We start from the raw sequence: 26,418 nt of genomic DNA on the forward strand, positions 1-26,418 counted from the left end.
GGGAGGAGATGAGGGAGGGAGGGTGAGATTGGGAGGAGATGAGGGAGTGTCTACAGCTGGGATGCAAAGCGAATAAAATGTAATTAATGTAAAAAAAAAAAAAAGAACATCAAGCTAAAGGCCATAACACATACACAAAGAACCTGGTGTACACCCATGTAAGCCCTGTGCTTGCCTGTTCAGTCTCTCTGAGCCCATGTGAGCCCAGCTTAGTTCATTAGATGGACCATGTTTTCCTGGTGTTAAGAGGCAAGTTTGGAGAGATCTCACACTAGCGATTTAGCTGCACACCTGAAAACTCTAGATCAAGAAGTAAGCACACCTAAGTAGAGTAGAAGAAGGCAATAAATCATCAAACTGAAGGATGAAATCAATAAAATAGAAACAAAGAGAATAACAAGAAGAATCAATAAAAAATAGAATTGGTTCTTTGAGAAAATCAAGAAGACAGGCACACCCTTACCCAAACTAACTGAAAGATAGAGAGTATCCACATTAATTAAATCAGAATTGAAAAGAGGGACATAACAACAGATACCAAGGAAATATGGAAAACCATAACTCCTTATGGTTATAAGGTGTACTTTAAACTACACTAAACTGGAAAATTTTTAAAGAAATAGATAATCGTCCCAATAGGTATCATTTACCAAAGTTAAAGCAAGATCAGATAGACCTATAACCCCCTAGTGAAATAGAAGTAGTCATCAAAAATCTCCAAACCAACCAAACAAATAACAAACCAAACAAACCAACAAAAACATGGCCAGATAGAATTAGTCCAGAATTCTGTCAGATTTTTTAAAGAAGAGTTAAATACTCCAAAAATTATTTCACAAAATAAAAACAGAAGGAACATTGCACAATTTATTTGATGAGGCCATAGTTACTCTGATAACCAAACCACACTAAGTTTATAAATATAGATGTTTAGTCCACAAAGCTCAAGAGAAGCAGTCCTAGACTTGTGCTAGAGTTCCAGGGAAGTCCTGGAGAGCCACTAGTCTTCAGTATATTAGCAATTTTGAAGGAGTGGGTTTTAATAACAGCAAAGAAATGCCTTTGGAACAGTATTGAACTTGCCAATGAGAGTGAGGAAAAGCAGACAAAAAGCAAAAGCTTTCTTTTTCCATGACCTTTTATATAGTCTACCACTAGAAGGTGTGGCCCAGATAAAAGCTGGATCTTCCTACCTCAAAATATCCAATCAAAAGAACAGATTTTACTGGTCTGCTGAGCTACTAAAGTTTTAGTTGATTACAGATATAATCATGTAGACAGCCAAGATTACCTATCACCTCCCCTTAGGGGGGAGCAGCCTTGCTGCCAGGCCACAGAGGAAGATAATGCAACCAGTCCTAATGAGACCTAGCTGTCAGAGGGAAAGGGAGAAGGACCTCCCCTATCAGTGGACTAGAAGAGAGGCATAAGGAGAGATGAGGGAGGGAAAGTGTGATTGGGAGGAGATGAGAGAGGGGGCCACAGCCAGGATATAAATTGAATAAATTGTAATAAATGATAAAAAAATGAAAAAGAGCAAAAATGATTACCTATCACAAACATCAAATGTAATTTTATACTAAGAGAAAAACACAATTCATAGAAAGAGCTTAGAACTAAACAGCTTTACTGTCTGGTCTCAATAATTCTTTTATTTGAGCCTCTGTCTGGACCCATCCATCATTCATGTTGTCAGGCTTATTGACAGAACTGACTGACCTCACATTAGTGTGACACAAACACTAATCCTACTTAATCCCTGCATTTCTAATAGTATGAACAAATAATTCCATACTACAGATGAGAAAACTCAAGGTCATAGGAATTGAACTGTTGCCTCAAAGGCACAGTGAGGAACCAGTAACAAGCTTCCCCTCAGGACCACATTATTCCTGCTCCTGTATCCTTCAGTATGTGGCAATAAGACATTTGGGGATTTTATTGCTAGTTACTGGAGAGTAATTTCATCAGCTGGAAGTACTGCCTTTTTATAATGGCCCCAGAGCTCATTTGGCCCTCCCACAGGTGGACTTTTTTACAAGTGTGCCTCAGTAAAATTTAAGACACTGCTGTTAGTTAACACCATAAAGAATATTACAACATATTACAAAAAGAATGTTTAAAATCTCTAATATAAGAAAGAATAATAGTTGATTGCGGTGGCTAGTTTTTGTCAACTTTATACAAAGCAAAGAAACCTGAGGAGAAACCTCAACTGAGGAGTTGCATCCTTCAGATTGGCCCAGCTGCAAGTCTCAGGGGCATTCTCTCTATAATGATTGATGTGCAAGAATTTATCTGAATGTGCGCAGTGACATTCTTAGGTGGATGGTTGCAGGTGGTAGGAGAAAGTAGGCAGAGCAAGCTGGGGGAAGCAAGTCAGTAAGCAGCATTCTTCCCCTGAGTTCTTGCCTTGAGTCCCTGCCGAAGTTGCTTTTGAGCAATGTTTTGCCACAGCCGGAACAAAATTAACTAGGACATGTTTTTGTTTTTCATATTTTTATATACGTGTTCTCGTTTTATTTGTTTGTTTGTTTGTTTTTAATTTACCCCTCTAATGATATACTTAGTATGAGGTCCATGTTGCTTTCTACTTTTATAGGTAACAAAGAGCTTCAGTCAGCCTTGCCACTTTAGAGAATATTAGAACTTCATTTGTACTCTGGTTTGTTTGCAGACTGTTGACGACAATGATGTATTCTTTCTGTCCCATATCACTCCCTTATATAAATAAAACAACTTAGTGAGTCTGAGAAAAAAAGCAAAAACAAAGCAAGCAAACAAAAAAGTAGAGGTTTAGCTTTAACCACATGCTTATGTAAATTTCTTAGACCACGTGCTCTCTACATATTCCACATTTTCTGCAGATCCTCTGGTGGTCTTTTGGTGAAGTGCATCTGTTGTCTTTCTCTTGCCAAAGTGCATCAGAAATGGGAGCAAAGAATTTAGATACACAATGGCAACTTTATGAAATTCCACATCATTTTCAGTAGAATTTCATTTTTATTGGCAAAGGAGCTTGTTGTGTCTGCTGAATTCAGACTCTTTATTCTCCTGCCTCAGCCTCCAGAGGGCTGCAGGTTTCAATGTGTAATTCATGCTGATCTAAACATGTAATTCTCAATGAACTTTGAATCTAATTGAATTATCTGGGAATTGTTCAAACATGTTTGAAATATTATCCACTTATGTAGCAATTATTTTGTCAGTGTGAAGTAAGGTTTTCCTCTGTATATATTGCAAAGCATTAAATATAATAATGGTTTAAAAGTAATAATTATTATTCTAAATTTGGTCCAAAGAGAATTAAGGAAATGACCATAGATCCATAATTCTAGTGCTGTCTAGACTTTGAAAACAGTAGAAAGCTTAGCTATGGCACTTTTCTTGTTTACTCATACATGACCAGAATTTTCCATTTCTCATATTTACTGGGAGCACTTTTGTGGTAGAATAATATAAATACCTGTGGTTTGAAAAAAAATAAAAGAAAAGAAATACAAGCAGCTATAATAATGCCTACAAGTTAAAACTGGTAAATAGTTTTTATATTTACAATTTAAAAAGTGAGTGTTCAAATACATGCTAATATACAGGTATTAAAGAAATTCTATAGCAATTTTTAGGTTCTGCATCTGAGGCATTAGACTGGTGAAATGTTATGCATGCAAAGATTAAAAAGCTCAAGACCTTTCATTAACTCAGGGAACAGGACATGTGGCAATATTCCTAAATGTGACTATATACCTAAAATTTAAGGTGCAGAGAAATAAAGACTATGCTATGCCTAATCTTCTTAAACAATTATATAATGTTCATAGTGATTTCTGACATCTAATTACTGAAATACTCACTGAGGAAGGAGGAAGTAAGGTGGCCTTGTGGAAAAATGGGTCTTCAGTGGAGGAATACATAGGCACCAAGATCTAAAAACCTTCAGGATACCCTGAAGAGGAAGTAGTTAGACACTAGAGATTTCATGTTGGAGCATATCCCCCAAGAAATTATGAAGAATTTAGGTTTTGTTTTGCTGTTTCTTTTTTTTCTCTCAACAAAATGGGAAAACACTGGTAGATTTAAAGATAAGATAGGTGAGGTAAAGTCTTTGAAAGGTAAATCAAGTGGAAATTACAAAGATAGACAGCAAATCTAAGAAATAATGTCATTTCCACTCTATCTCCATATCCTCCTTAATGGTGTGATCACCCACTATTGGACCAGTGGCCTTAGAGTGAGGAGGGAATAGCTGGGGGAAAGGGAGATCTCAGGCAAGCTTCGTTGAGCAGATCATTTATTTTTATTTTTATTTTTATTTTTATTTATTACCATTTATTCACTTTGTATCTCCCCTGTAGCTCCCTTCTTCCTTCCCTCCCAATCCCACCTTCCTTCCCCCTTCTCTACCCATGCCTCTCTCCCAGTCCACTGATAGGGGAGGTCTTCCTCTCCTTCCTTCTGATCCTAGTCTATCAGGTCTTCATTTAATTGTGAGGAACAAAAGCTATTTAGACCTCTGGGGAGTAGAGAGTGGCTTTTGGAATTGCCCATGGCTAAGGTGCTGGGAATTCCTCATTTGCTTGAGGAGAAATTCCAAGTGCTTGCTGGACATGATCTTATAAAGAGACAGAAAACTTTACCTGTTACGCAGCCAGTAGGCTTTGTGACCAACTCAAGGGTGGCAGCGCTGGTGACCAAAAGGCTACCTTCACTGTTCACTGGGACATGCAGGCTTGGGGCAGGTGAGGGAGTCATCCTTACCCCTACCACTCTCGTAATGAGATTTCTAGGGTTGGACATGACTTGAGCCAACTCCTGCTTTGGACTGGCTCCTCCGGTTGCACTGCTCCCTCGGCCCCACAATAACTGGCAAGGATGACATTAGGAAGTTACAGAAATGATCTAAATTTGAAACAAAAATTAGCCGAGAGCTAAGATGTGGGTCCGGCAGTAGACTGGTTAACTGGTCTACACTAAGTCCTGGCTTTGATCCCCAGGGCCTCATCATAGTGCATACCTAACCTAATCTGAGAACTGGGTAGATAGAGATAGAAGGATCCAGATCAAGACCAGCATTGTTTACCTGAGATCATGCCAGCAGATGTCAAAAATAAAAACAAAATTTAGCCTAGAACTTTGAGGTACGTAAAGCAATGGGCAGACTTTGGGCATTGTGCAAAAGTTATGATATGGCTAAGAGGTAAGGTGACTGATAATTCCATAGAGGTTGGAGGTACTAGTGCAGAAGTGAGCAAGGAGAGGTGAAACCTTGATTCATGCGTATAGTATGTAACATTTAAATATTGGTAAACGTATCAATCTCATGGAATGTATCACCTCTTAATGGTGAAAACACTCAATTTTTTTCTGTTTTTTAAGGAATGTGTAGTTTATTGTGATTGCCTGTAGAAACTATTTTATGTCGTCTAAGAATGAATTTCTGTTCAAGTCATATGTTTGTTTTTAAATCAGCCTTTGTCTTGGTTGTTAAGTTGCACCTTAAACAAATTCAGCTCAGTACAAAATTCTACGTTAAGGATTATATTCTCACAGTTGTGCAAGTACTAGCCAGGTTCCTTTTAGCTTCACCATTGTAATGATAGCCATCAAGTTTATCTGGTTAGTCTCGGAATTTGTTCATGTGTCTTTGCAATCATTTCTTCATCTTCTCACAATATTATTCTTTTGCATTGGGGGATGGGGTTGTCTTTTATTAGTCTAGTGGAAAAACTCAATATTAGCTCAAAGTTCTTCCTTCTCTTTTTAAACGCTATCCTTAGAAAACATTGATTAAGGACGTTGAGCATCTCTTTAAGTGTTTCTCTTGATTAAGTATCTAGTAAGGGGAACAGGGACTATTTCTGACATGAACTCAATGGCTGGCTCTTTGACCTCCTCCCCATCCCCGAGGGAGGACCAATCTTGCTAGGCCACAGAGGAGGACATTGCAGCCAGTCCTGGGGAAACCTGATAAGCTAGGGTCAGATGGAAAGGGAGGAAGACCTCCCCTATCAATGGACTTGGAAAGGGGCAGGGAGGAGATGAGGGAGGGAGGGTGGGTTTGGGAGAGAATGAGAGAGCAGATACAGCTGAGATACAGAGTTAATAAACTGTAACTAATATTTAAAGAATAAAAAAATAAAAGTAACTCAGAAAATAAAAAAAAAGTATATTAAATTACTCACTCTGTCTTTCAGACCCAGCTTCTAGCTTCTAGAAGCTTCTAGCTTCTCCATTGTCATTACGGCTAACTTTTTTTTCTTGTTTACTAGTCAAGCTGGTTTTGATTATTCTACACATAATGTTTAAACTTGGACATTCTTGATTACTTTCCTCTTCCATTTCATTTGTTCGAATGTCTTATATTATTCCTTTCTACTATCACAATAAACTTTACCTATAGGAATATGACAGTATCTTTTAATACATTTCCTCCATGAAAGACCAAGATTTATGGTTGATGTAGGAAAAATGAGGCCTGTCTAGTCTAAAATCAATTTAACTCTCTGCTGACAAGTGTATTTCTAGTAGTGTAATGCTTAATGAACCATGTGGGAATATTCTAACATTTTTATATATCTAAAGAAATAAGAGAAAAAGCTAGATTAATATTTTTTAAAAAATTGTTCTTAAACAGAAATTAATTTCCCCATTTACTTACTGGTAATGATATACAAAATTTTTTAATGCTCATTCGGGCTTGCTTTCTCACTCATGAGTTATATTATACCAAGCAGCAAATATCCCACAAGAGGGAAGATTCTCTGTATGGGTTTTGTCTTGATACTTGCCACATTTCTGAACTCCCATTTGCTTACCTTTATAGCTTTAGATAAAATGTACTTGGTGTGTGTGTGTGTGTGTGTGTGTGTGTGTGTGTGTGTGTAGCAAGCAGTCATTCATCTGTCTACTGATTTTGACATAAATTTGGAAATTAAATTTTATCATGCACCAGTGAATTTTCTGGTATGAAAGAATACATCTGTGTTAGTTCAAGAAAGTAGGCTTCCCCAAAACAGAAAAAAGCTGAACTTTCTGGGAAACATGCTCAGAAAAATAGGTTTTAGGAGTCAAAATACATTATTGCAAAATTTTTGTTAAAGAGAACAAAGATACACAGTGATTTCTTTGTTTGTTTGTTTTTCTTTCTTTATTTCTTCCTGTTTTTCTTCATGGCCTTAATGGGCTGTTTATAGAGTTCCCTAAACCAATGAATGATTCATGGGCTTTAGTTACAGTAAAAACAGAGAAGTTTGATTTCAACTGTCAGACCGGTAACCGAAAATGCCATCTGGGGCCAAAAATATTACAAGGATACAAAGTTCTGATTGAGATTGCCCAAATGTATATACTCAGATAAAAACACCCCAACACACTTCAGCTTTATCCTTGAGCTTTGAGATTAGTTGGCATATCCTTAAAATTCCAGATCATAGTTGATGAGTTTACTATGTCACTATAAATATGTATGTTGCACATGGCTAAGCAACTAGTCAATATATTGGAAATATATGTTGATAATATATACTGAGTTTGGCTTTACAGTTAAAGAAGGCCATATATTTGATTCACTTAGTAAGTAATCTAAGATGCTTGAGCATCAGAGAGATAAAACAAAAATATTTTATAAAACATGTCTTCTAGTAGAGCCATGTTACATCCTCCAAAGGAATTCCAAAAATCCTTTGTATTATTTCTGAGTTGCCTTGGGTTAAGATAAGTAAAGATGCTGAAAAAAAAATCCATGTAACTGATACCAATAACAAAGAACTAGGCCCCCCAGGGTTGGAGCCTACCGCAAAATCTCATTCTTATAGCACAGCCTCTCTGCAGCCAGCGGACTCCAGAGGGTGAGGTAGAAGGAAGTATACCTGGAGTGAGAAGGAAAGCCTAATTTCAAAGAAGTGTTGCATTATTTTTGTCTCGAAAACAAAACATAAATATGAGATTGTGCAGTGAAGGGAGTCCAAATTCAGAATGTAGCAGTTTAACAGTGAGAGTCGGGAGGAACCCTACCAAGAGAGCGCGCTGAGCTTGCGAGACTGGATCTGGCGCTGTAAGAGCCAGGCAGACTGAAGAAATGCTTCCTAAACTTGGAAGTATAATAATCAGGTAGCACCCCTTTCTGTGCTCCCCAGCAACAGCTAAGCTACTGGACTCCAGGTCCTCTGCTTTGTTAGCAACTTTTAAAGTCTGAAGTTTTCTACTTTTGCATTGAAAAAAAAAAAAAATCTAGTTTGCTAGCTTCCCTTGGACGGGGAAATTGTATTGATTGCGTTGGAATGAAATAACACTGCCTGGACTGGTCAGCCCTGCAGTTAGCTCCCGCTTGGGAACCACCTCCGCCCTCAGTACCTCGACCATTCCCACAGCCACTGAACAGTGTGTTTTCACAAGTACAGGGTAAGGTTAAGGAACTGAAGATTAAATGACCCTCGAAGTACCAAATGTTAGAAAATGACAAAATGCAAAAAAGGCAAGTCCAGTGTTGAGCTGTCAAATGGCACATACAGGCACTAAAACGACCTCGCTATCCTTTACTAAACTCCACAATTTATATCCGTTCTCTTCAGTATGCTTGTTTTTAAAATGTCCTACTGTTTAAGATGCATCCCCATGCTTGTTTTTCAAGATGCCCAATTCACTAATCAAAGAAAAGCAGTCCAGACACTCTCTTTAGTGGCACTGGATCCACACTTAATTAGGTTTCAGTCATTACTGCAGAACCCACATTTTGGAGTGATGTTAAAATGATTTTAGTTTTATTCTCATATTTCATTAAATTCCTATTAATTATCTGTGTTGAAAAGTACTCAAGTCTGCTGTTTTTTAGGAAAGTTAAATTATTTTACTTCACATCAGTGAAGTACACATCAGAGAAATCAGCACTTAAAACATCAAACAGCCCATTTGTGCACAGACACAGTACTTTCTCCTAAGTAGACCTGGTGCTACCAACTGCAGGAGCGATAACTCTCTATTTAACGTGGCCACCTCCACCCACAAGACTTCTACCAGTGTCTGTCATAAGGGTTCACTGGTGAATCACTGACTGTTACTCTAATTTTAATGGTAATTGTTGCTTCAGGTTTCCTAATGCCTCAGCAGTTAGACATTAATGATTATACCTGCCTTCAGAAGTGTTGATAAAGCAATGAGATTACCATCTTGTACAATTTTAGCTAACAAATTAAAGTATAAATTAGGTTTCCCTTAGACAGAAAAGCCAGGGGAATGTGAACCAGTCACTCTCCATTTTCTTTATCCTGTTTTACAGATATTCAGAGTATCAGAGGGTTAGCAGTGGACTGGGTTTCACGTAACTTATACTGGATTAGCTCAGAATTTGATGAAACACAAATTAATGTGGCAAGGCTAGACGGCTCTTTGAAAACCTCAATTATCCATGGAATCGATAAACCGCAGTGTCTGGCAGCTCACCCAGTCAGAGGGTAAAGTATGATTTTTAAAAAGTTTTTTTCTCTTTGTGACATTTTGTACTATAGTCTATATTTTACATAAAATAATTGTTTAATTCAGATGATGGATTCAGACAAAGGTAGAATCAAAATGTAAATGTGAAGATGGAAATTGTAGAAGATTCAGAGTCCTGGTTGGAGATTTTTATCCAAAGGAAATACAATTTATAAACTCTCATTAGTGTGTGTATGTGTGTGTGTCTAGGGAATGGGAGTTTAGAACAAAAAGCTTTGTCAAGGAAAAGCAGTTTCATTTTGAATGCTGGTTGTTAACATTTCCTGACTCTGTGTCACTGCCAAGTGGCCCTGCTCTTGTCTCTGGTGAGTCCAGGAGCCTGTGTGACACCTAAGCTTTCAGGAGAAACAGCTAAGATGAGCTTCTTCTCATCTACAGCATCTAATTCCTTCTCAACCAGGAGGATTTGGTTTTGATGAAAGACAAAATAAAAGTAGTTTGGTGTAGTCTTGGTTAGGCATCAGGTTTGAGATTGGAAGGAAATGAGAATAAGAAAATCTCTTCAAGGAGACCTGAAAGCAAAAGAGATGTTTTCTTCCTAGGCCATTTTTAGGCCTTTTGGGAAAAGAATTAATTCTGTGCTCAAAATATTTTCTTCTCTATTCATATATATATGCATATATAATATGCATATATCTGATTCATTTCAATAAGTGGATCTGCATGTAATATTTTAATTCATATCTTTTGAATTAAGGAAACTGTACTGGACAGATGGAAATACAATAAACATGGCAAATATGGATGGAAGTAACAGCAAGATTCTCTTTCAGAACCAAAAGGAACCAGTTGGTAAGTATTTATTTTTTTTTAACATTAATATTGACAAGTTTAATATGATACTTCCGCATGACTTTGAACTAAACCCAAAAAAGATTACAGGTTAGTAGTATAAATGAAGTCAGTTGCTTGATCACAAGGAATCTGCTTTCTCTATGAGAGACTGTTTTGTGGGGGAGGAGGGGTTGCTATTAAACTTCATGAGCACACAGACTGCCTGAGCTTCTGTGCAGCAGCTTTGTACATGCCTATTATTATATTTGCTTGGTTCCACTTGCTCTCCTTCCTTTGTAACTCTGTCACTATCCTCGCAGTTAGTCCACTTCTGTTTTCATGCAACATGTATTCTGTTAAAGCAGCCTTACCCTCTTATCCTACTTAGGGTTCCTAATGGCTGTAAGCAACTTGGGGAGAAGAGGAGTTATTTTAATAAACTTCCCCATCACAGTCAATCATCGAAGTCAAAGCAGGAACTCAAGACAGGAACCTGGAGGTAGAACTTGATGCAGAGGCCATGGAAGGGCGCTTCTTAGTGGCTTGATCTATATGGCATACTCACCTTCCTTTCTAATAGCACCCAAGGACCACCTGCTCAGAGGGGGCACCACTCAAAATGAGCCAGGGCTCCCACATCAACTACTAATTAAGAAAATGCACACAGATTAGCCCATAGGCCAGTTTAGTGGGGCATTTTCTCAACTGAGTTCTCTCTTCTCAAATGATGCTAGCTTGTGCCAAGTTGACAAAACCTAACCAGAGAACCTCCGTTTGAGCAATTCCTTTCTTCTCATAGATCCCTCTCTACTTTCATGCCATAGCCACATAAAGAAATTTAAATACAGATTCCATATATAAAAAAATATAATATTTGTCTTTGTGAAGTCTGGCCTGTTTCACTTTTTAGAATGGTCTTGGGTTCTATCTCTTTTCCTGCAAATGTCATTATATTCTGCATCAATCCAAAAAGGCTGAATAAAATTCTGTTCTCTATATCACATTTCTTACCAGTTGATCTGTTGATGAACCTCTAAACTAATTTCCTGTTTCCTGTCTTTGCTATTGTTAGTAAGATATATATATATATATATATATATATATATATATATATATGTGTGTGTGTGTGTGTTATATATGTTATATATATATATATATATATATATATATATATATGTTATACAGAAATATGCAGTTATCTCTGTGATATGCTGTCTTAAAGTCCTTCAAGTATGCCCAGGAGTGATGTAGCCAAGTCATACAGCATGATCTTTTCTTCTTTTTTTTAATTTTATTTTAATATTATTTATTTTGGCTGTAGACATATATATAGAGAGAATATGGATGGATGGCTTGTAGCACAAAGGACAAAATAGGTCAAGGATCCATTTAAAAGAAAATTAGAGTTCCTCAGATGATTACAGCTAGAAATAATTGATATGTCAATTCATCATATTGTCTTTGAACTACTTCAAAGGCAAGAAGGAAATATTATTGTCATTGATACAGAAAAATAATTCTTTTTAATAGAAAAAATTGGGATCATTTTAAACAATCAATTGTTTTGTATATAAAAATGAGCATATTCATGTGTAGATATATATTTACATATATATGTTCATGTGTAAGGGTATGGATATGTGTGTGCTCATGTGTGTGTATAAATGTGGAGGGCAGAGATCAACCTTGGGTTTCACTCTTTAGAAACTGTCCATTTTGTGCCTGAGACTAGGATCTGAGGCTTCTTTGGATACTAGGCTGGATGGGCAAGAAGCCCTTAGGCAATTCCTGTCTCTTCCTCATCTCTGAGATTACATGTAGACACCACCACACCTGACTTTTTACGTGGGGCTGGGTACAGAATCCAAGTCTTAATGCTTACGTGGCAAGCACTTCACTGGCTGAGCCATCTCCCCAACTCATAATGTGATGTTATTTTACATTTCTTCCATGGTTAAGGGTACTGAAAACTTTTTTTCCATTGTTTGTTGGTAGTTTCTATTTTTTTCTCCTGCTCAAGTCAATTAAATTCATTAGGCTATGTATTGGCTAGATATTTTGGCTTTTTGATGGCTGTTTAATTTTTGGAGTCATGTATGTATTCTATATTGTAACCCCCTGTCCGATGTGTAATTGGCAAAATTTTCTTTCCAATGTGCAGTTGCCTCTTCACTCTGGCAGTTGTTTCCTTTGTTATACAAAAGCTTTCAAATCCTATTGATGAAACTCTCCCCCCAAAACGAAACAAACACACACAAAAAATCTTGCAAAATAGCAAGATATAAAAATCAACACACAACAGTAATTTGCTCTCTGAAAATATAGCTTAGTAGAAAACTTTTGCTTAGTATGTGGTACGCAACTTAAAACAAGTTTATGAGTGAACTAAAAGTTCTTTCATAGGAAATTGAAGAAGGCAGAAAGATAAATAAACTTTCCATATTTATGGAGTTACCAATAGTGTAAAAACTAACAACTAACGTGTTTCAGGAGTAATCTACATATTCAATATAATCCCTATCAAAAATCCCCATTATGTTGCTCATAGGACTAAAAAAGTCAATATGAGAAACTTAGTGGAAGCACACAAAATCCAAAATAACCAAAGCAATTCTAACAGAAATGGCAGGGCTAGATATATCACTGTGCCCAATCCCAACCTATGGCATAGAACTACAGTAACAAAGCCTGCACAGTGCTGACAAGAAAAAACAAACAAGAAAAAAAAAAACATGTAGATCAACGGAACAGAACGGAGGATGCAGAAATAAATAAGCCTATTAAATTCTTAAGGGCCCCTTGGTTGGTTCCAGAATCCTATTTAGCGCAAGAACTAATTAAGAAAGGGGGAAGTCTAGAAGTTTACTTAAGTTTGCATAAATATGTGGGACTTCAGGTGAGACTGGAGTCCAAAGAAATGATCAAGCATGATACTTACCTTTAAATAAAGAACAGTTAATTTAGAAGGAATGTACGTTAAGGGATATCTGTACTGTGGCTGTGCCTTACAGATGTCTTTCTAGCAGACATATGCAGATGGGCCATGTGAGACAGAACACAGCTTTTACTTCAGAGTTTCTTGATTTGCATTCACTGTAACCAGGTTTCCACTTTTCAGTGATCAGATTTGCAAAGGATGAGTGTCATCAAGCTATGTGGAAGGATGGATGGCATGTAGCACAAAGGACAAAATAGGTCAGGGATCCATTTAAAAGAAAATTTGAGTTCCTCAGATGATTATAGCTAGAAATAATTGATATGTCAATTCATCATATTGTCTCTGAACTACTTCAGAGGCAAGAAGGAAAGATTATTGTCATTGATAGAGAAAAACAATTCTTTTTAATAGAAAAATATTAGGATCATTTTAAACAATCAATTGTTTTCTATAATCAGAAGAGTGCTGATATTCTTGAGATGTTCCTATAAAACATCTTTGCAATTACAGAAAAAGAAATAATTTTAAGGAATACTATGTAACAGGTATCTGTGTGTGCTAATATGGTTTCATACCCTCCATTTTCTTTTTTCACATTTTTACCTTTTGTGAGGCAAGAAGTATAATGTTTGTTTATAATTTCAAAGGTTTTTTTTTAAAAAAAGACAATGTAACTTGACTTTGCTTTTACATTAAATGCATGAGCATGATAAAATGTACAGTAGAATATCGTAGTTTAAGATGTATATAAAATATTTTTAGATTGAGAAAATAATTAATATAACCTGAAGTTTTTCATCAATAGTTTCTTTTTAATTTTAAGAATATGGAAACATAGACATAAAGTAGCTCTTTCTCAATTGTAATAATTTAAAAGAAGTTCACTATCACACAGATTTGAAATAATGCCTTTCATGTATACTTATAGCCTAAAACAAACAGTTTGGTGTAAACAATATACATACTAGTTCTTTTCTTTGTACTGTCTGTTTTGAGATTTGTGCACAGTTGAAATTCGGGCTCCTGTTAGGAATCTGGGGCAGATTGAAATGCAAATCTTTCTGTGAAGAAGACAGAGCAAAGGAAACTGGCTGTTCAGGGGCCAGATCCACACAAAGTACTTCTTTTAGATGGAAGAGGGTCATCTACAGCTTGCCAGAGGCTGCTCAGAAAGCGCATGGCTGAGAGCCTCGATGAGAAATCAATTCTTTACACTGTAATTTGGGAATCGTGGGTTACAACAAAATATTTATTTATCTGCTTACTTCAGTATTTAAGCCTTCGCCTCCTTTAGTACTGAGTTGCCAGACACCTAGTAAAATATTGAAGTAAAAATTCCACAGAAGCTTGCATGTTACAAAGAACAATTATTCACTGGAAGGGTGAGTGCTGGAGGGGGACTAAGGGCGAGTGGGGGAAAGTGAATGAGGGAGAGTGAGTAGGGGAGGGGAAATGAAGGAGGGTAATTGAGAGGTGGTGAAGGTGGAGGTCAATGAGGGAGGGTGAGTGTTTCCATTTGTACTTTTCCTTTGCTTCCTGGGTTGCTGTGCACTGAATGCTGCTTTCACTGCAGTGACAAAGTGACTAGATACATATTTCCTTTCAGTTAGTGTGTCTCTGACAATTAGTTTAAAATAAACTGTCAAAGCAGCACTCTTGTAAAACCTCTGCCAGAGGGTTTCTCTGCCACATAAGAACCCTGTCTGGGCTGCTGAGTCACGGAATTTCTCCATCCATAACTAACAGTGCAAACTGAAGAGCCTGAGTCCTTTGACATCTAAGCACAGGAGCAAAGGGAAGCTTTAGAAACCCAGAACTTAGCTGGCATTTTAAAAACTTTCACATTTCCATGGAATGTCCCTGATGCAGCCTTTTGGGGATGTTTGAGATGACGTTTATGGAGCCATGCAAATTTGTGCTCATCACTCTACTCTGACAATTATTGACAACTCATATGACTTTAATAAATATCTTACCTTTTAAAGAATTGTTCCAATTTCTATAAAGTAGAGATGTTGGTATCTAATCTGGGATTATGTGGAGTTAGAGGTTACAGGCAGCATCTCCTGTTTCAGAAATCCCATATTTAGTTAGTGCTCCAGGACATTCTTATACATGCCATGGGACGTATCATCATTGCTTTTCATAGCATAAAAATCTTGGAAACGGCATAATTCTCTAACAAAAATATAAATAAGTAAATACATGTACTGTATTCATTCTAAAATCAGTGAGATACAATCAAATCTGATGAAATCTTGTTATGATTCAATTCTGGATAATGAGACTAAATGTGTGTCCTACCTCATAGAAAGTCAGCTCCTTCAAATGTGATCAAAACTACTCTGCTCTTTACAGCATCTGAGTTTTTTGCTTTTAGTGGCACAGAAAATAAAATTCATCTTAGTGCTAGTAATGCATCAGAGGACTGAGAGTAAAGCTGAAATGATAACTAAAATTTAGAGAAATGGTTACTGCAGGGCCTTCAATTAGTCAGCTGGCTAGCATGTAGACCATTAACATAATTTCTCAGTGAATACTGCAAGAAGATTTTTAGGAGAGGTATTTTGGAATCATTTGATGTTTTCTTGTGAAGAGTTTTTATATCTTTCAGGAAGTTTCTCTGGTGAGTAATACTCTTAACTACAAAATTGTTAAAAGACATGTTGGTGAATTGCAGAAACACGAAGCAGCCAGGAGCGCATGGCTGACTGGCAGCCAAACCCCAGGAGTTCAGCTGTGAATCTCCAAGGAGGAGGGGAGCCCTTTCTTCCCCCCCCCCCAAAAAAAAAAACGATGACTCTCAGGCAGCCATGGTGGAGAAGGGGAGTGAGAGAGATTCATTTCATGAAACAAGGACTTATAAACCTTGGGCAGTGGGAAGGGCCCCAAGGGTAAATGTGTTTGATTCAATGGGGCTAGCAGTGCTAAGGATACTTGATTTACATGTAGTGGCTCAGTGCCTCATTTACATGCAGTAGCGCCTCCCTACCACAAGAGGGAGAACTCAGTACTTAATTATCCTACGGGTTAGGGAAATCTCTAGGTACCATTGAAGGTCATTTGCTGAACTCTAAGATCTTCTTAGCTTGGGGTGGATTATTTCCAGGAATCCCTAGGCACTTGATGAACAGGTTCCTTATCAGGAAAGGGTGAGTGAGGCTCAGTAATCTTCTCTGAGGACTATGTGAAGTTCCTTAGGGGATCTAGCAAAGAGAGAACCCCACCAAAAAAGGGAATCCATTGCCATCGACTGAGCTCAGAAGCTACGTGGAAATGCCAGACTTCGACCCTTCCATTAGAGTCCCACACTTTCCTTTATAGATCCTTCTATTTTCAACTTAGTTTAAAATGTATTAATATATCTTTCTTAAAGAAATTTATACATTACTCTGTTACTTCTCCACCTATTTTTGAACGTCATATCCACACTTTTCAGAGTTTTAGCAGAGAAACAATACCAGTATGTTTTCTTCTTTGTGCATATGTGCAGTGTGTGTGTGTGTGTGTGTGTGTGTGTGTGTGTGTGTGTGAAGTAGGGAAGAAAGGAAAGAGAAAGACAGCCAGAGCTAACATCCTTTGATGGTCTTTGAAGAAGGACAGTATAAAAATGATCAGGTAAGAACTGGATGTTCCAGTCAGGACCAATTTTTTTCCTACAAATACCACAATTCTGTTCAAGGTAGTCTCCCAGATCATCCCAAGTTTTGAAGATATTTTTTTTCTTTTTACTTTTTTAAGGCTGGTTGATTAAAGATGGTGAGCACATCTATAAAATTCTATCACAGCAACTTCCATTCCCATTCTCATTAGAATTGCAAGTTCTGAAAACTATATTTTACCCATTCACATATTTCTCCGTATGCACACACATATGTTTATGTATGTGCATACTTATGTATTTGCAAATGTAGCCACTGATGTATGGTAGTCTAAACACTGATTTCCATATAGTTTTACACAAGTTTATGTAAAAGTAATATTAACTGGAGATGATAGATGAACAGCAATGTATTTAGTAGTCATGCTTCCTGAATGGAAGTTGGTAAGTTATTTTATTATAATGAATTTACCATATGGTAACTTTAATGCTGCATGTTATGTAAATTATCAAAATGTGTTCTTTTTAGCTTAAGAAAAACAAGAATGTTCAAAAGATTATTTGTAGCTAGTAGTCAAGGAAGTATGTGTGCACTGAAATTTATAGAATGAAATAAAAAAAGGGAGGAAGCAAAGGAAGAAAGGAAAGGAGGAAGGAAGGGGAAAAGGAAGAAAGGCAGGTGAGCAGGCAGGCAGGCAGGCTTACAACTTCACATTCAACTCATTGTTCTTTAGTATGAATTCTTATATACCAAGTAGCTTCTGTTCAGAAAGCACGTGATTGGCTCAATGACAGCTATAAACCACTCACTTGGTCACATTTACAGTTTAACGAAAAAAAAAAAGAAAGTAAAGAGATTGGAAGGATCGACGCCTAGTGTGTGTTCACATGAAGGAGTTTAAAGAAAAAGAAAGACAAATTTAAACTCCTACAGTGTCTCAGCTATGGAAGGACAGGATAGATCAGTATAATTTCTTCATTGTTTGTCATTTAAACTAAAATCTCAGTGATGTCTTTGTGAAGATTTCTTTGATTTCCCTTTTTGGTCAGCTGCTTAACTGTAAGGCTACCCTTTCACAGATTTTCCTTTGCCCAGATGTCTTCCAAACTCTTTTATTGATTTGTCTTTTCTAATAAACCAAGTGTTTCTGCTTTCACAAGGCTTCTTTGACCTTCCTGACTGGGCTAAAACCTTTTCAAATAGACACTGTTAGTGTTATTTATTTTGCCTTTTGACTCTTGTCTCTGTCAACTGGAAAGAAAATTTGGGAACAGTGTGTTTGGTTTGTCATTGTGTCAGGAGCTTAGTTCAATGGTTGGCACAGGAGGACATCTTCAGTAAATATGTGGTCTGTTTATTCCTGACCAGGAAACAGGTAAGGCTAGTAGGTTTGCACTATGTGGCCATTTACTTAAAGAATTCTGTGAAAAAAAAATTTGTAAACAATAAACGCATGTTTAAATTAGAAGAGGAAAGTAGAAACTCTTGGCTTCTAAACTTTCTGTGGGCTTGTTTTGCTTACTAATTCCTCTCTATCCATTGTCACGCTTGTACCCTGCTGACTTTAATTAAGACCTCACCAGAGATATCTCACACAATAAAACAATAGGCTGAGACTGCATTGATCTAGTCATCTTCTTATTGACAAGGCCTCATAGCACAGGAAGTAAAGAAAAAGAAGCCTGATTTTATTACAATAATCCCTCATTTATGCCAATCCTATTAGTTGTAATATTTTTATCTTTCTCAGCAGGCTTCACAGTACTTAAAATAAACTCAAGGCATGGTACATGTTATCTGATCTTCTTTTGTCATAATATTTTAACCATGATTTCCTGAACTATTTCTTAAAATCTGTTTAATAATTTACAATATTTACTGAGACAAAAATAATAAAATATTTCAGAACATTGTCTTTTTTTTTACTTTTAAAAATCATCAGTACAATTGTTTTTTCTTGTATTTGTGGTATACTTAAGCTTATGAGGCAAATAACTTGACAACAGAGTTTTGTAGCTTTACATAAAAAAAATTCTCTTTAGTGTAAAGTCAAGGTTAAGCTGTATGAGGAAAAACTGGATCCATGCTGTGGTATTTCACTTGGAAAGTGCTTTCAAAACTAGTCCCCTGAGGCTCACTAAATTGGAATTCTATGGCATTGTGAATGTATGTATTAATGTGTGAAAAAAAATAAATAGAAAACATTTTTGCTGATGCATGTGCTATTTAATAGCATGAAATATAGCATGAGTACATTTATTACTGCATTGTTGACTCATACTCTTCCTTACTCATTGCAAGCAATTAAAACTATTATTTAATGATGACTCTTTCTGAGTAAACTCTGGCTTCTCTGCCTTCCTACTACTTTTCTCACACAATATCTATGAAAATGAGGTGAATAGGACAGAAAAAGCCTCTGTATGGTGATTTTCATTTCCTGGAGATTGCTGCCATGCTTTATTTAATATCGCTGAATATGAAGAGCAGATCCAGTATCTGTATAGAAGCATTGGCTTCTTACAAGTGTTAACTGCACTTCCTCCCAACCGCCAAGACTGTGCCTTATGTTCACCCCAGTCTGGGACCTCTAATCTGTATAAGCTATTACTTTGAAATAAAAATAGGCTCAGTGTCTGAGCACTGAGAATACTCAAGCATTTGCAGAATTCTTTACCTTAATTACACACAGGAGCCATTCCCCGGAGGGTTGATCATTTCATACATACACGCCTGTGGCTTTTTGAAATAGATTAGTGTTTGAAACAAAAGTTTAAGCTAGGAGTCAAACCAAATGTTTCCAAAGTCATATTTAGCCTTCACCATGATGCTGTGACCAGAGAAGCTGGTTTCATTGCATATTATTTCACTGAGTTTCATTCATTTGACTTCAAGAGAAGAGCAAGGGAAAAAAAAATCACAGGATTCCTTGATGCACAGACAGGGAAATGAGAAATTTCCTGAGCCCTGCTACTCCTGGGAAATGCAGGCCAATTAGGGCACAGCAGAGGGCTTTTGGAGCAGGAAGGACTATGCAAGAATCCTCTCTCCTCTGCAGATTGTGATTCACAGTTCATTATTTCTGAACCCTTACATGCTAGTTTAAATTATAAGAAATTGACGGCGGGTCTTTCTAGCATGTAGACTTGTGTTGTTATTGTAATTCACTGATTTCTTTGCTTGATTGCTGCTCCACTTAAATGTATGGCATAATTAACATAAAAATTTATAATCATATCAAAATATCCAACTCACATTTTATTTGCCTGTGCCATTAGAGATGGAGTAATTGCAACCTTCAATAGTTTGAGCTGAATAACTTTGTTTTTTAAATACAAAACAGTATTCTATCTATTGTTTAATTAAATACCAAGAATTGAATGGAAGATTTTTAATTGAACTATTACTTAGTCTTGAAAGAATATAGTAGTTAGAGCACTTTACATGACAGAATAAAGTAATTCTGGCAGGTAAAGTAATTCTTTTTAATATTTTATTTATTATATATACATTGTTCTATCTGCATGTACACCTGCATGCCAGAAGAGGGCACTAGATCTCGTTATAGATGGTTGTGAGCCACCATGTGGTTGCTGGGAATTGAACTCAGGACCTCTGAAAGAGCAGCCAGTGCTCTTAACCTCTGAGCCATCTCTCCAGCCTGGTAAAGTAATCTTTAGCTTAAAATATGGTCACATTATGAACTTTATCCTGTAAGCCTGAAAGAGAGAGAGAAAGACAAAGAAAGAAAGAAAGAAAGAAAGAAAGAAAGAAAGAAAGAAAGAAAGAAAGAAAGAAAGAAAGAAAGAAAAAGGAAGGAAGAAAGGAAGAGAAAAGGCAGCTTGGTTTATCAAGCATTACCCTTCATGCACTTTTTTTTCACAATTTATTCATTATATATCCCGATTGAAGCCTCTCCCTCAACTCTCCCCAGTCCCACCCTACCTCCCTCTTCCCCCTTAGCTGCTTCTCCTAGTCCACTGAAAGGGGACGTTCTCCACCACTGCCATCTGCCCATAGCTTGTTAAGTTTCATCAGGACTGCCTGACCTGACCTGAAAGCTGTCTATCTTGAGGACTAGCTTTTCTGCACAAGAAGGTAATGTGAGCTTCTAAACAAGGGAAACAACCAATAGCCTACCACAATGACCAGCATACCACTATAGTCCTAAGGGCACAGTAGTGACACACATATTTTGGTGGTAACCAACTCCTTTCTAATTGGACTTTAGGCCTACTCAGCGCACTTGTGCTGGACATGTAGCTACCTGGAGCTAGTAAAGTCATGGATACCTCGGAGGAGAACCTCAAACCACTGATTTACTAAAACAGCATATTCCCTCACTACATCATAAATGATCATCCTTCTGTCCACAATAAATGTAGTTCTCACCTCTCATGAATAAAACTTTATAATAGACAGAGACTATTACAGAAACAACAATCAATCAAATGACAGGGTTGTTCAGCCCAGCCTCAGTGGAAAAGTCCACAATGTAATTCCTGAAACTGAAACTAATGCTCAGGAAACATTGCAGAAGAGGGCAGAAAGTTCTTGCAGGCTATGAGATTGTTTCCTTGGAATATCAGAGAAGTTACATCCCTAGAGATTAAACAAAATGATTCCTTAAATGTAGCCTGAACAAGGGCTGTAACAATGCACATAATATAGAAAGGGAAAGTCCAGAAGGACTCAACCATAGAGAAAGTACTAAAAGTTACTAAAGAATGCTGAGAGCAGGAGAAATTTATTTAAGGCAGAGCACATCAATTTGTAATACAATACTAAATAGTCACCCCTGAAAAGCACATACACAAGTAACATGAAACAGACTGAGCAGATAATATTTAAGAATTCATATGCAAGTTGTAAATATTCATTATATGTAACACCAATTAATAAAAAAGAGGTCATGAACTTGAAAGAGAACAAGAGAGGATACATGGAAAAGTTGAGAGGAGTAAAAGAATTGGGAAATAATATAAATGTAATATCAAAAATATTTAAAAATTAATTCAGAGAGCACTCCTATAAACTTTAATGTTCTTCAGTTGGACAATTACATAGAATAGAGTGCAATGTCACAGCCAAGACAGTTCCTGTAATAGTTCACCACTCTTAATGAGATTTCTAAATCTACTTGTCTCTCTATGTGTTTGTCCATTTGGGTCTCTACATGGTTACTGTGGGTGTAGATGGCAGACAGCACAACAGCTTGTCACCTCATCCGTTTACCGTTACGTCCACTTCCCTCCTGCCACCGCACCTCTGCTTCCGCATGAAGAAATGATGCTCAGCAGTGTGTGTATAATCTTTAGAGACTGCGTTTTCATCGCAGATTTATTTCTGTATAGTCCCTGACATTGTTTCCTTTGTAGTTACAGTTTGTTCTTTGTTTTGTCCATAACTCTAAGGTAGCTGCAGTGCTCACAGTTCTGGGATTTATAATTTAATCACCATAAATAGTCACATACAAGTATTTGTTTGTAAAGTTTTCTTATTTTCTGGTGTAAGTTTCCAGTTGTCCAATTATTAAGTCTTTTGGTAAGAATAATACTTAAGTTTTATGTATTTGTTCCGTCTTATGTATATGTGTGTGTAATATGTTTGCATTTGTGTGAGCAAATGTAGTGTGTGTGTGCATGCGTGTGTGTGTGTGTGTGTGTGTGTGTGTGTGTGTGTGTAGGCTTAAAGTTGACACTGAGTGTCTTCTTTGATCATTCTTCATTTCATTTACTAAGACAAGGTGTCTTGTTGACAGTGCTTGGATTATAGGCATCAGTCATACCTGCTGAGATTTACCTGAGTTCTGGGGATTTTAAGTCCTGTTCCCATGTTTGTGGGATGAGAGTTTACCGCCCTAAGCCATTGGCTCACCCCTATGGTCAGCCTCTAAAGCTCCTCCTGATTGTCTTTTACAGTTGCTCGATCGTTTCATATTCTTGGCTGAGGCATGTCAGCGATTAGTGTTTAGCTTCCACAGGAACTTTTATTTCAGCTATCCTGAGCCATGGATAAGAGTACTCACTATAATCTGAATTTGAGTTTTTTATTAAATAGAACATCTTCTCACAGGCCCATTTGCCATCTGTGTATTGTCTTCTGTTTGAGATTTACCATGCTTTCTTGGCACTTCTTAGACTGTTGAATCGGATGCTTCTGTTGGTGATACTTGCTTGTTGCTGGGTATTCGGGTTACAAATTCTCCAGATGCAAGCACGGCTTTTACTACCTTTTACAGTGCAAAGTTGTCAAGTTTTTGCTTTATAATTGAAAACTATGCGTAATTGTGTAGACAGATCTTTATTTTGTTGTATTTGGAAGAGGGGTCTAGGCCAGCTTTGAATATGATCCTCCTGCTCATACTCTTGAGAACTGGAATTAGATGCAGTTGCTAGCATGCTCAATAAAGGGCTGTTATCCTAATAATTAAATCACGTGAATTAGTAGCTATGATTACCAGAGAGTTGGGTTCAAGGCTTCAACAGGATTGAGCTTTACATGTATATAAGGACACATGCTTATGGTAAATACCTGGCCTTTACTGATAGTGTTTTATGTACTAGACACCATCATGTTTATACAGTGTGAGTGTGTGTGTGTGTTATTGTGCATGTGAGTGACTGTAAAGAACATTATACCTGGGTATTATTCCCCAGGAACTGGCCATCTTGCTTTGTGAGACAGGGTTGTCTCTCACTGGAACCGCCAGTTCATGAATTACTCTTTACTAGCTGGCCAGATTGTACTCGTCTGCATCAATCTGCCTGTCTTCACTTTCCCAGCCTTGAGGTTATAAGCATGTTCCACAGCATCTGGATTTTTACATGGGTGCTGGGGATGGCCCAGGTCTCTATGCTCATGTGACTCGCACTTTACCAATCAAGCAATATCCTCTGCCCAATAGATCATGGTACTGATAACTGACCTTGGGGAGCTAAGTCCATCTAGAAACACCGCTGCAGAATTGTCCCTTATATTGTCATCACATAAGAGAGAACGGAATCTTTCAATAGAGACAATGCTTGGATTTCACCAGTGCATTCATTAAATGTAATGTTTAGAGTGTTCCCAGGAGGTACAGAGCAGTCCATGAAGATGCAATGGATAAGCAGTTAGGCTTGGGTGGCTCCCAAAGTGTCATCATCCAAGGTGTCAGAGCTAAAGGACTAATAATTAGACATCTGAATTTGAATCTTCTGGGTCAGACTTGAGTTTCAGTGCCTTTTTTTAAAAATAATATTACAGACAATGATAACTCACAATCAAGGAGGAGAACTTTGGAATAAAATTTGGTATATGATAGACAATGTTAATTAATTTACATCTCTCCAAAGTCTTACTATTAAAAATACCCCTTTAAGGATTCCAGCACTCTGCCCAAAGTTTGGCTATGAGTCTCAGTATCCTGGAAGGGACAGGAACTCCACAAGAAGAACAATAGAGCCAAAATACCTGGGTCTGGGGGGCCTGCAGAGACTGATGCTACAACCAAGAACCATTCATGGAGATAACTAGAACCTCTGCAGAGATGTAGCCCATGCAGCTCAGTCTCCAAGTGGGTACCCTAGTAAAGGGAACAGGGGCTGTCTCTGACATAAACTCAGTGGTTAGCTCTTTGATCACCTTCCCCTAGGGGTTACAGTCTTGTCAGGCCACAGAGGAAGATGATGCAGCCAGTCCTAATGAGACCTGATAAGCTAGGGTTAGATAGAAGGGGAGGAGATCCTCCTCTACCATGGGACTAGGGAAAGGGCATAGGGAGAGAAGAGGGAGGATGGGTAGGACTGGAAGGAGACAAAGGAGGGGGCTACATCAGGTATACAAAGTGAATAAATTATAATGAATAAATACATAATAAATATATAAAATTAAATTTTAAAAATTAATAGAAAAGAAAAATTACCTCTTTAATACCTTCACTTTTTAATTGTGATTACTTATATACTGATTAAATATTGTGTCTTTAATAAAGAAAATACATAAAACAGATAAAATGACCTATGCAGTTATAATTGTTACAACACATAAAACTTTATTAATGATAAAAGAAATATATAGTTGTTAAATGCCATGTTTGTATATCAATGTGTATTACATCTTTTTTGTAAAAGTTACATTAGTTTGGAACATTTTATCCTTTCAGAAAACTAGTATGTTTAAGTAAAAAATGCATGAAGAAAGTTTGTTTGGACTATAGTAAGGGATATGAGAATCAAGACATAGATATCAATTCAACTTTTACATTAATAAGAGAGATAGGGAATGGCAAGTATTTTGCTTTTTATAATTTTTTTTTAAAATAAGGGATGACTTTTTCTGTATTTTCTTGTATTGTGTTGCTTAATCTCAGTTTAATTTTCTGATAACTAGATTGATAAGATCTTCATAAATGTTTTACAGAAAGATACCATAACAAAATGGGTACTTTTTAGGAATATCTTAATATTTCAGGCATCTTACAGCTTTATGATATATTTGAATAAATGTTCATTTTTATGTTAACAGATTCTCTTTTTCTGCATACTAGACAATCAAACGACTGTAACAGAGCCCCTTGTGAACATACTGCTCAGAAGCAGAGATTGAGTAATAGACACTGGAATTTAGTGGTCCACCTGTCACTTTATTTTCTGCTGAATTCTATATTATCCAGCACCCACTAGAGAGACTGCGGAGAATGCAATGGCTGAGAAAGTGGTTCAGTAATTGTGGGTTAGTCTGGAGTCACTCATGCTCAATACAAAAGTTCACCCTCCCTCCAAAAGGAAGATTAAAGAAACTTAAACAAATACGTTCTCTAAGAAAAGCTAGACAAGAGTATTGATCTCAATATTCCAGGTGAAAGAAAATAATAGATTTGTCTTTCAATGCTAGACTAAAACCAATAGTGTAGATGCAATCCTTTTACTAGCAGAGATGGCTCACAAATCTGATGCTTTGATTTTTTTTTTTTCAGCTAAAAGCCAAGACAGAAATATGATCAGTTAAAATTTTATATTTCCCATATATAGCTTTTTCTGGCACATGGCCCTGAAAGAAATGTGTCCCATGGGTACATAGATAAAGAGGTCAAAATATGATGTACTGCCTTCAGACACTGCATCTGAGGAAGTCTAACAGAGACTTTCCTCTGTGCACTTGTAGCAGTTCCTGCCTTCAAACCGATGGCAAAATGCCAACACTAAGTTCTGCTGGGTGATCAGCCATGGGCTGGAACATGGGCAGGAACAACCATCTAAACATGCAGCTCTCAGGTGCCTGGGCTTGATCGTCAGGAGCAATTTAGAATCCTCATAGACATAGACAAACTGCACATTTTAGAAAGGGTTCTCTATAAATGTGTGTATTTATTTAGTTCTTTGTAGTACCTTAATATAACTAGACAGAGCTAAACAGGAGGCTAATGTCGCCATCTATAAAAATATAATCACAATATCCGATTTCTCTTAGACAAGGCATATCCAGGTGGCACAGAGCCTATAGAAAAGCCATGCTGATTCTTTTAAGCAAACTGCATGGTGAAGACTTTCATCCTGAGCTATCATACTTGACCATGTTTATATTATTATTATTATTATTATTATTATTATTATTATTATTATTATTATT

The 26,418-nt window shown here is 37.0% G+C and overlaps 1 protein-coding gene across 1 annotated transcript in view; it reads left to right on the forward strand.

Moving 5' to 3' along the window:
• The window catches only part of Lrp1b (LDL receptor related protein 1B), a 2,073,786-nt gene that overhangs the window by 1,406,033 nt on the left and 641,335 nt on the right, over positions 1-26,418 (forward strand). The window contains exons 29-30 of the mRNA XM_055599725.1: positions 9,275-9,449; positions 10,190-10,284. Coding sequence (XP_055455700.1) covers positions 9,275-9,449; positions 10,190-10,284 — 270 coding nt within the window. The remainder of the gene's footprint in view (positions 1-9,274; positions 9,450-10,189; positions 10,285-26,418) is intronic.

Source organism: Psammomys obesus, unplaced genomic scaffold (genome assembly GCF_907164565.1).
Source record: "Psammomys obesus unplaced genomic scaffold, mPsaObe1.curated_primary_1811, whole genome shotgun sequence".
NCBI lineage: Eukaryota > Metazoa > Chordata > Mammalia > Rodentia > Muridae > Psammomys > Psammomys obesus.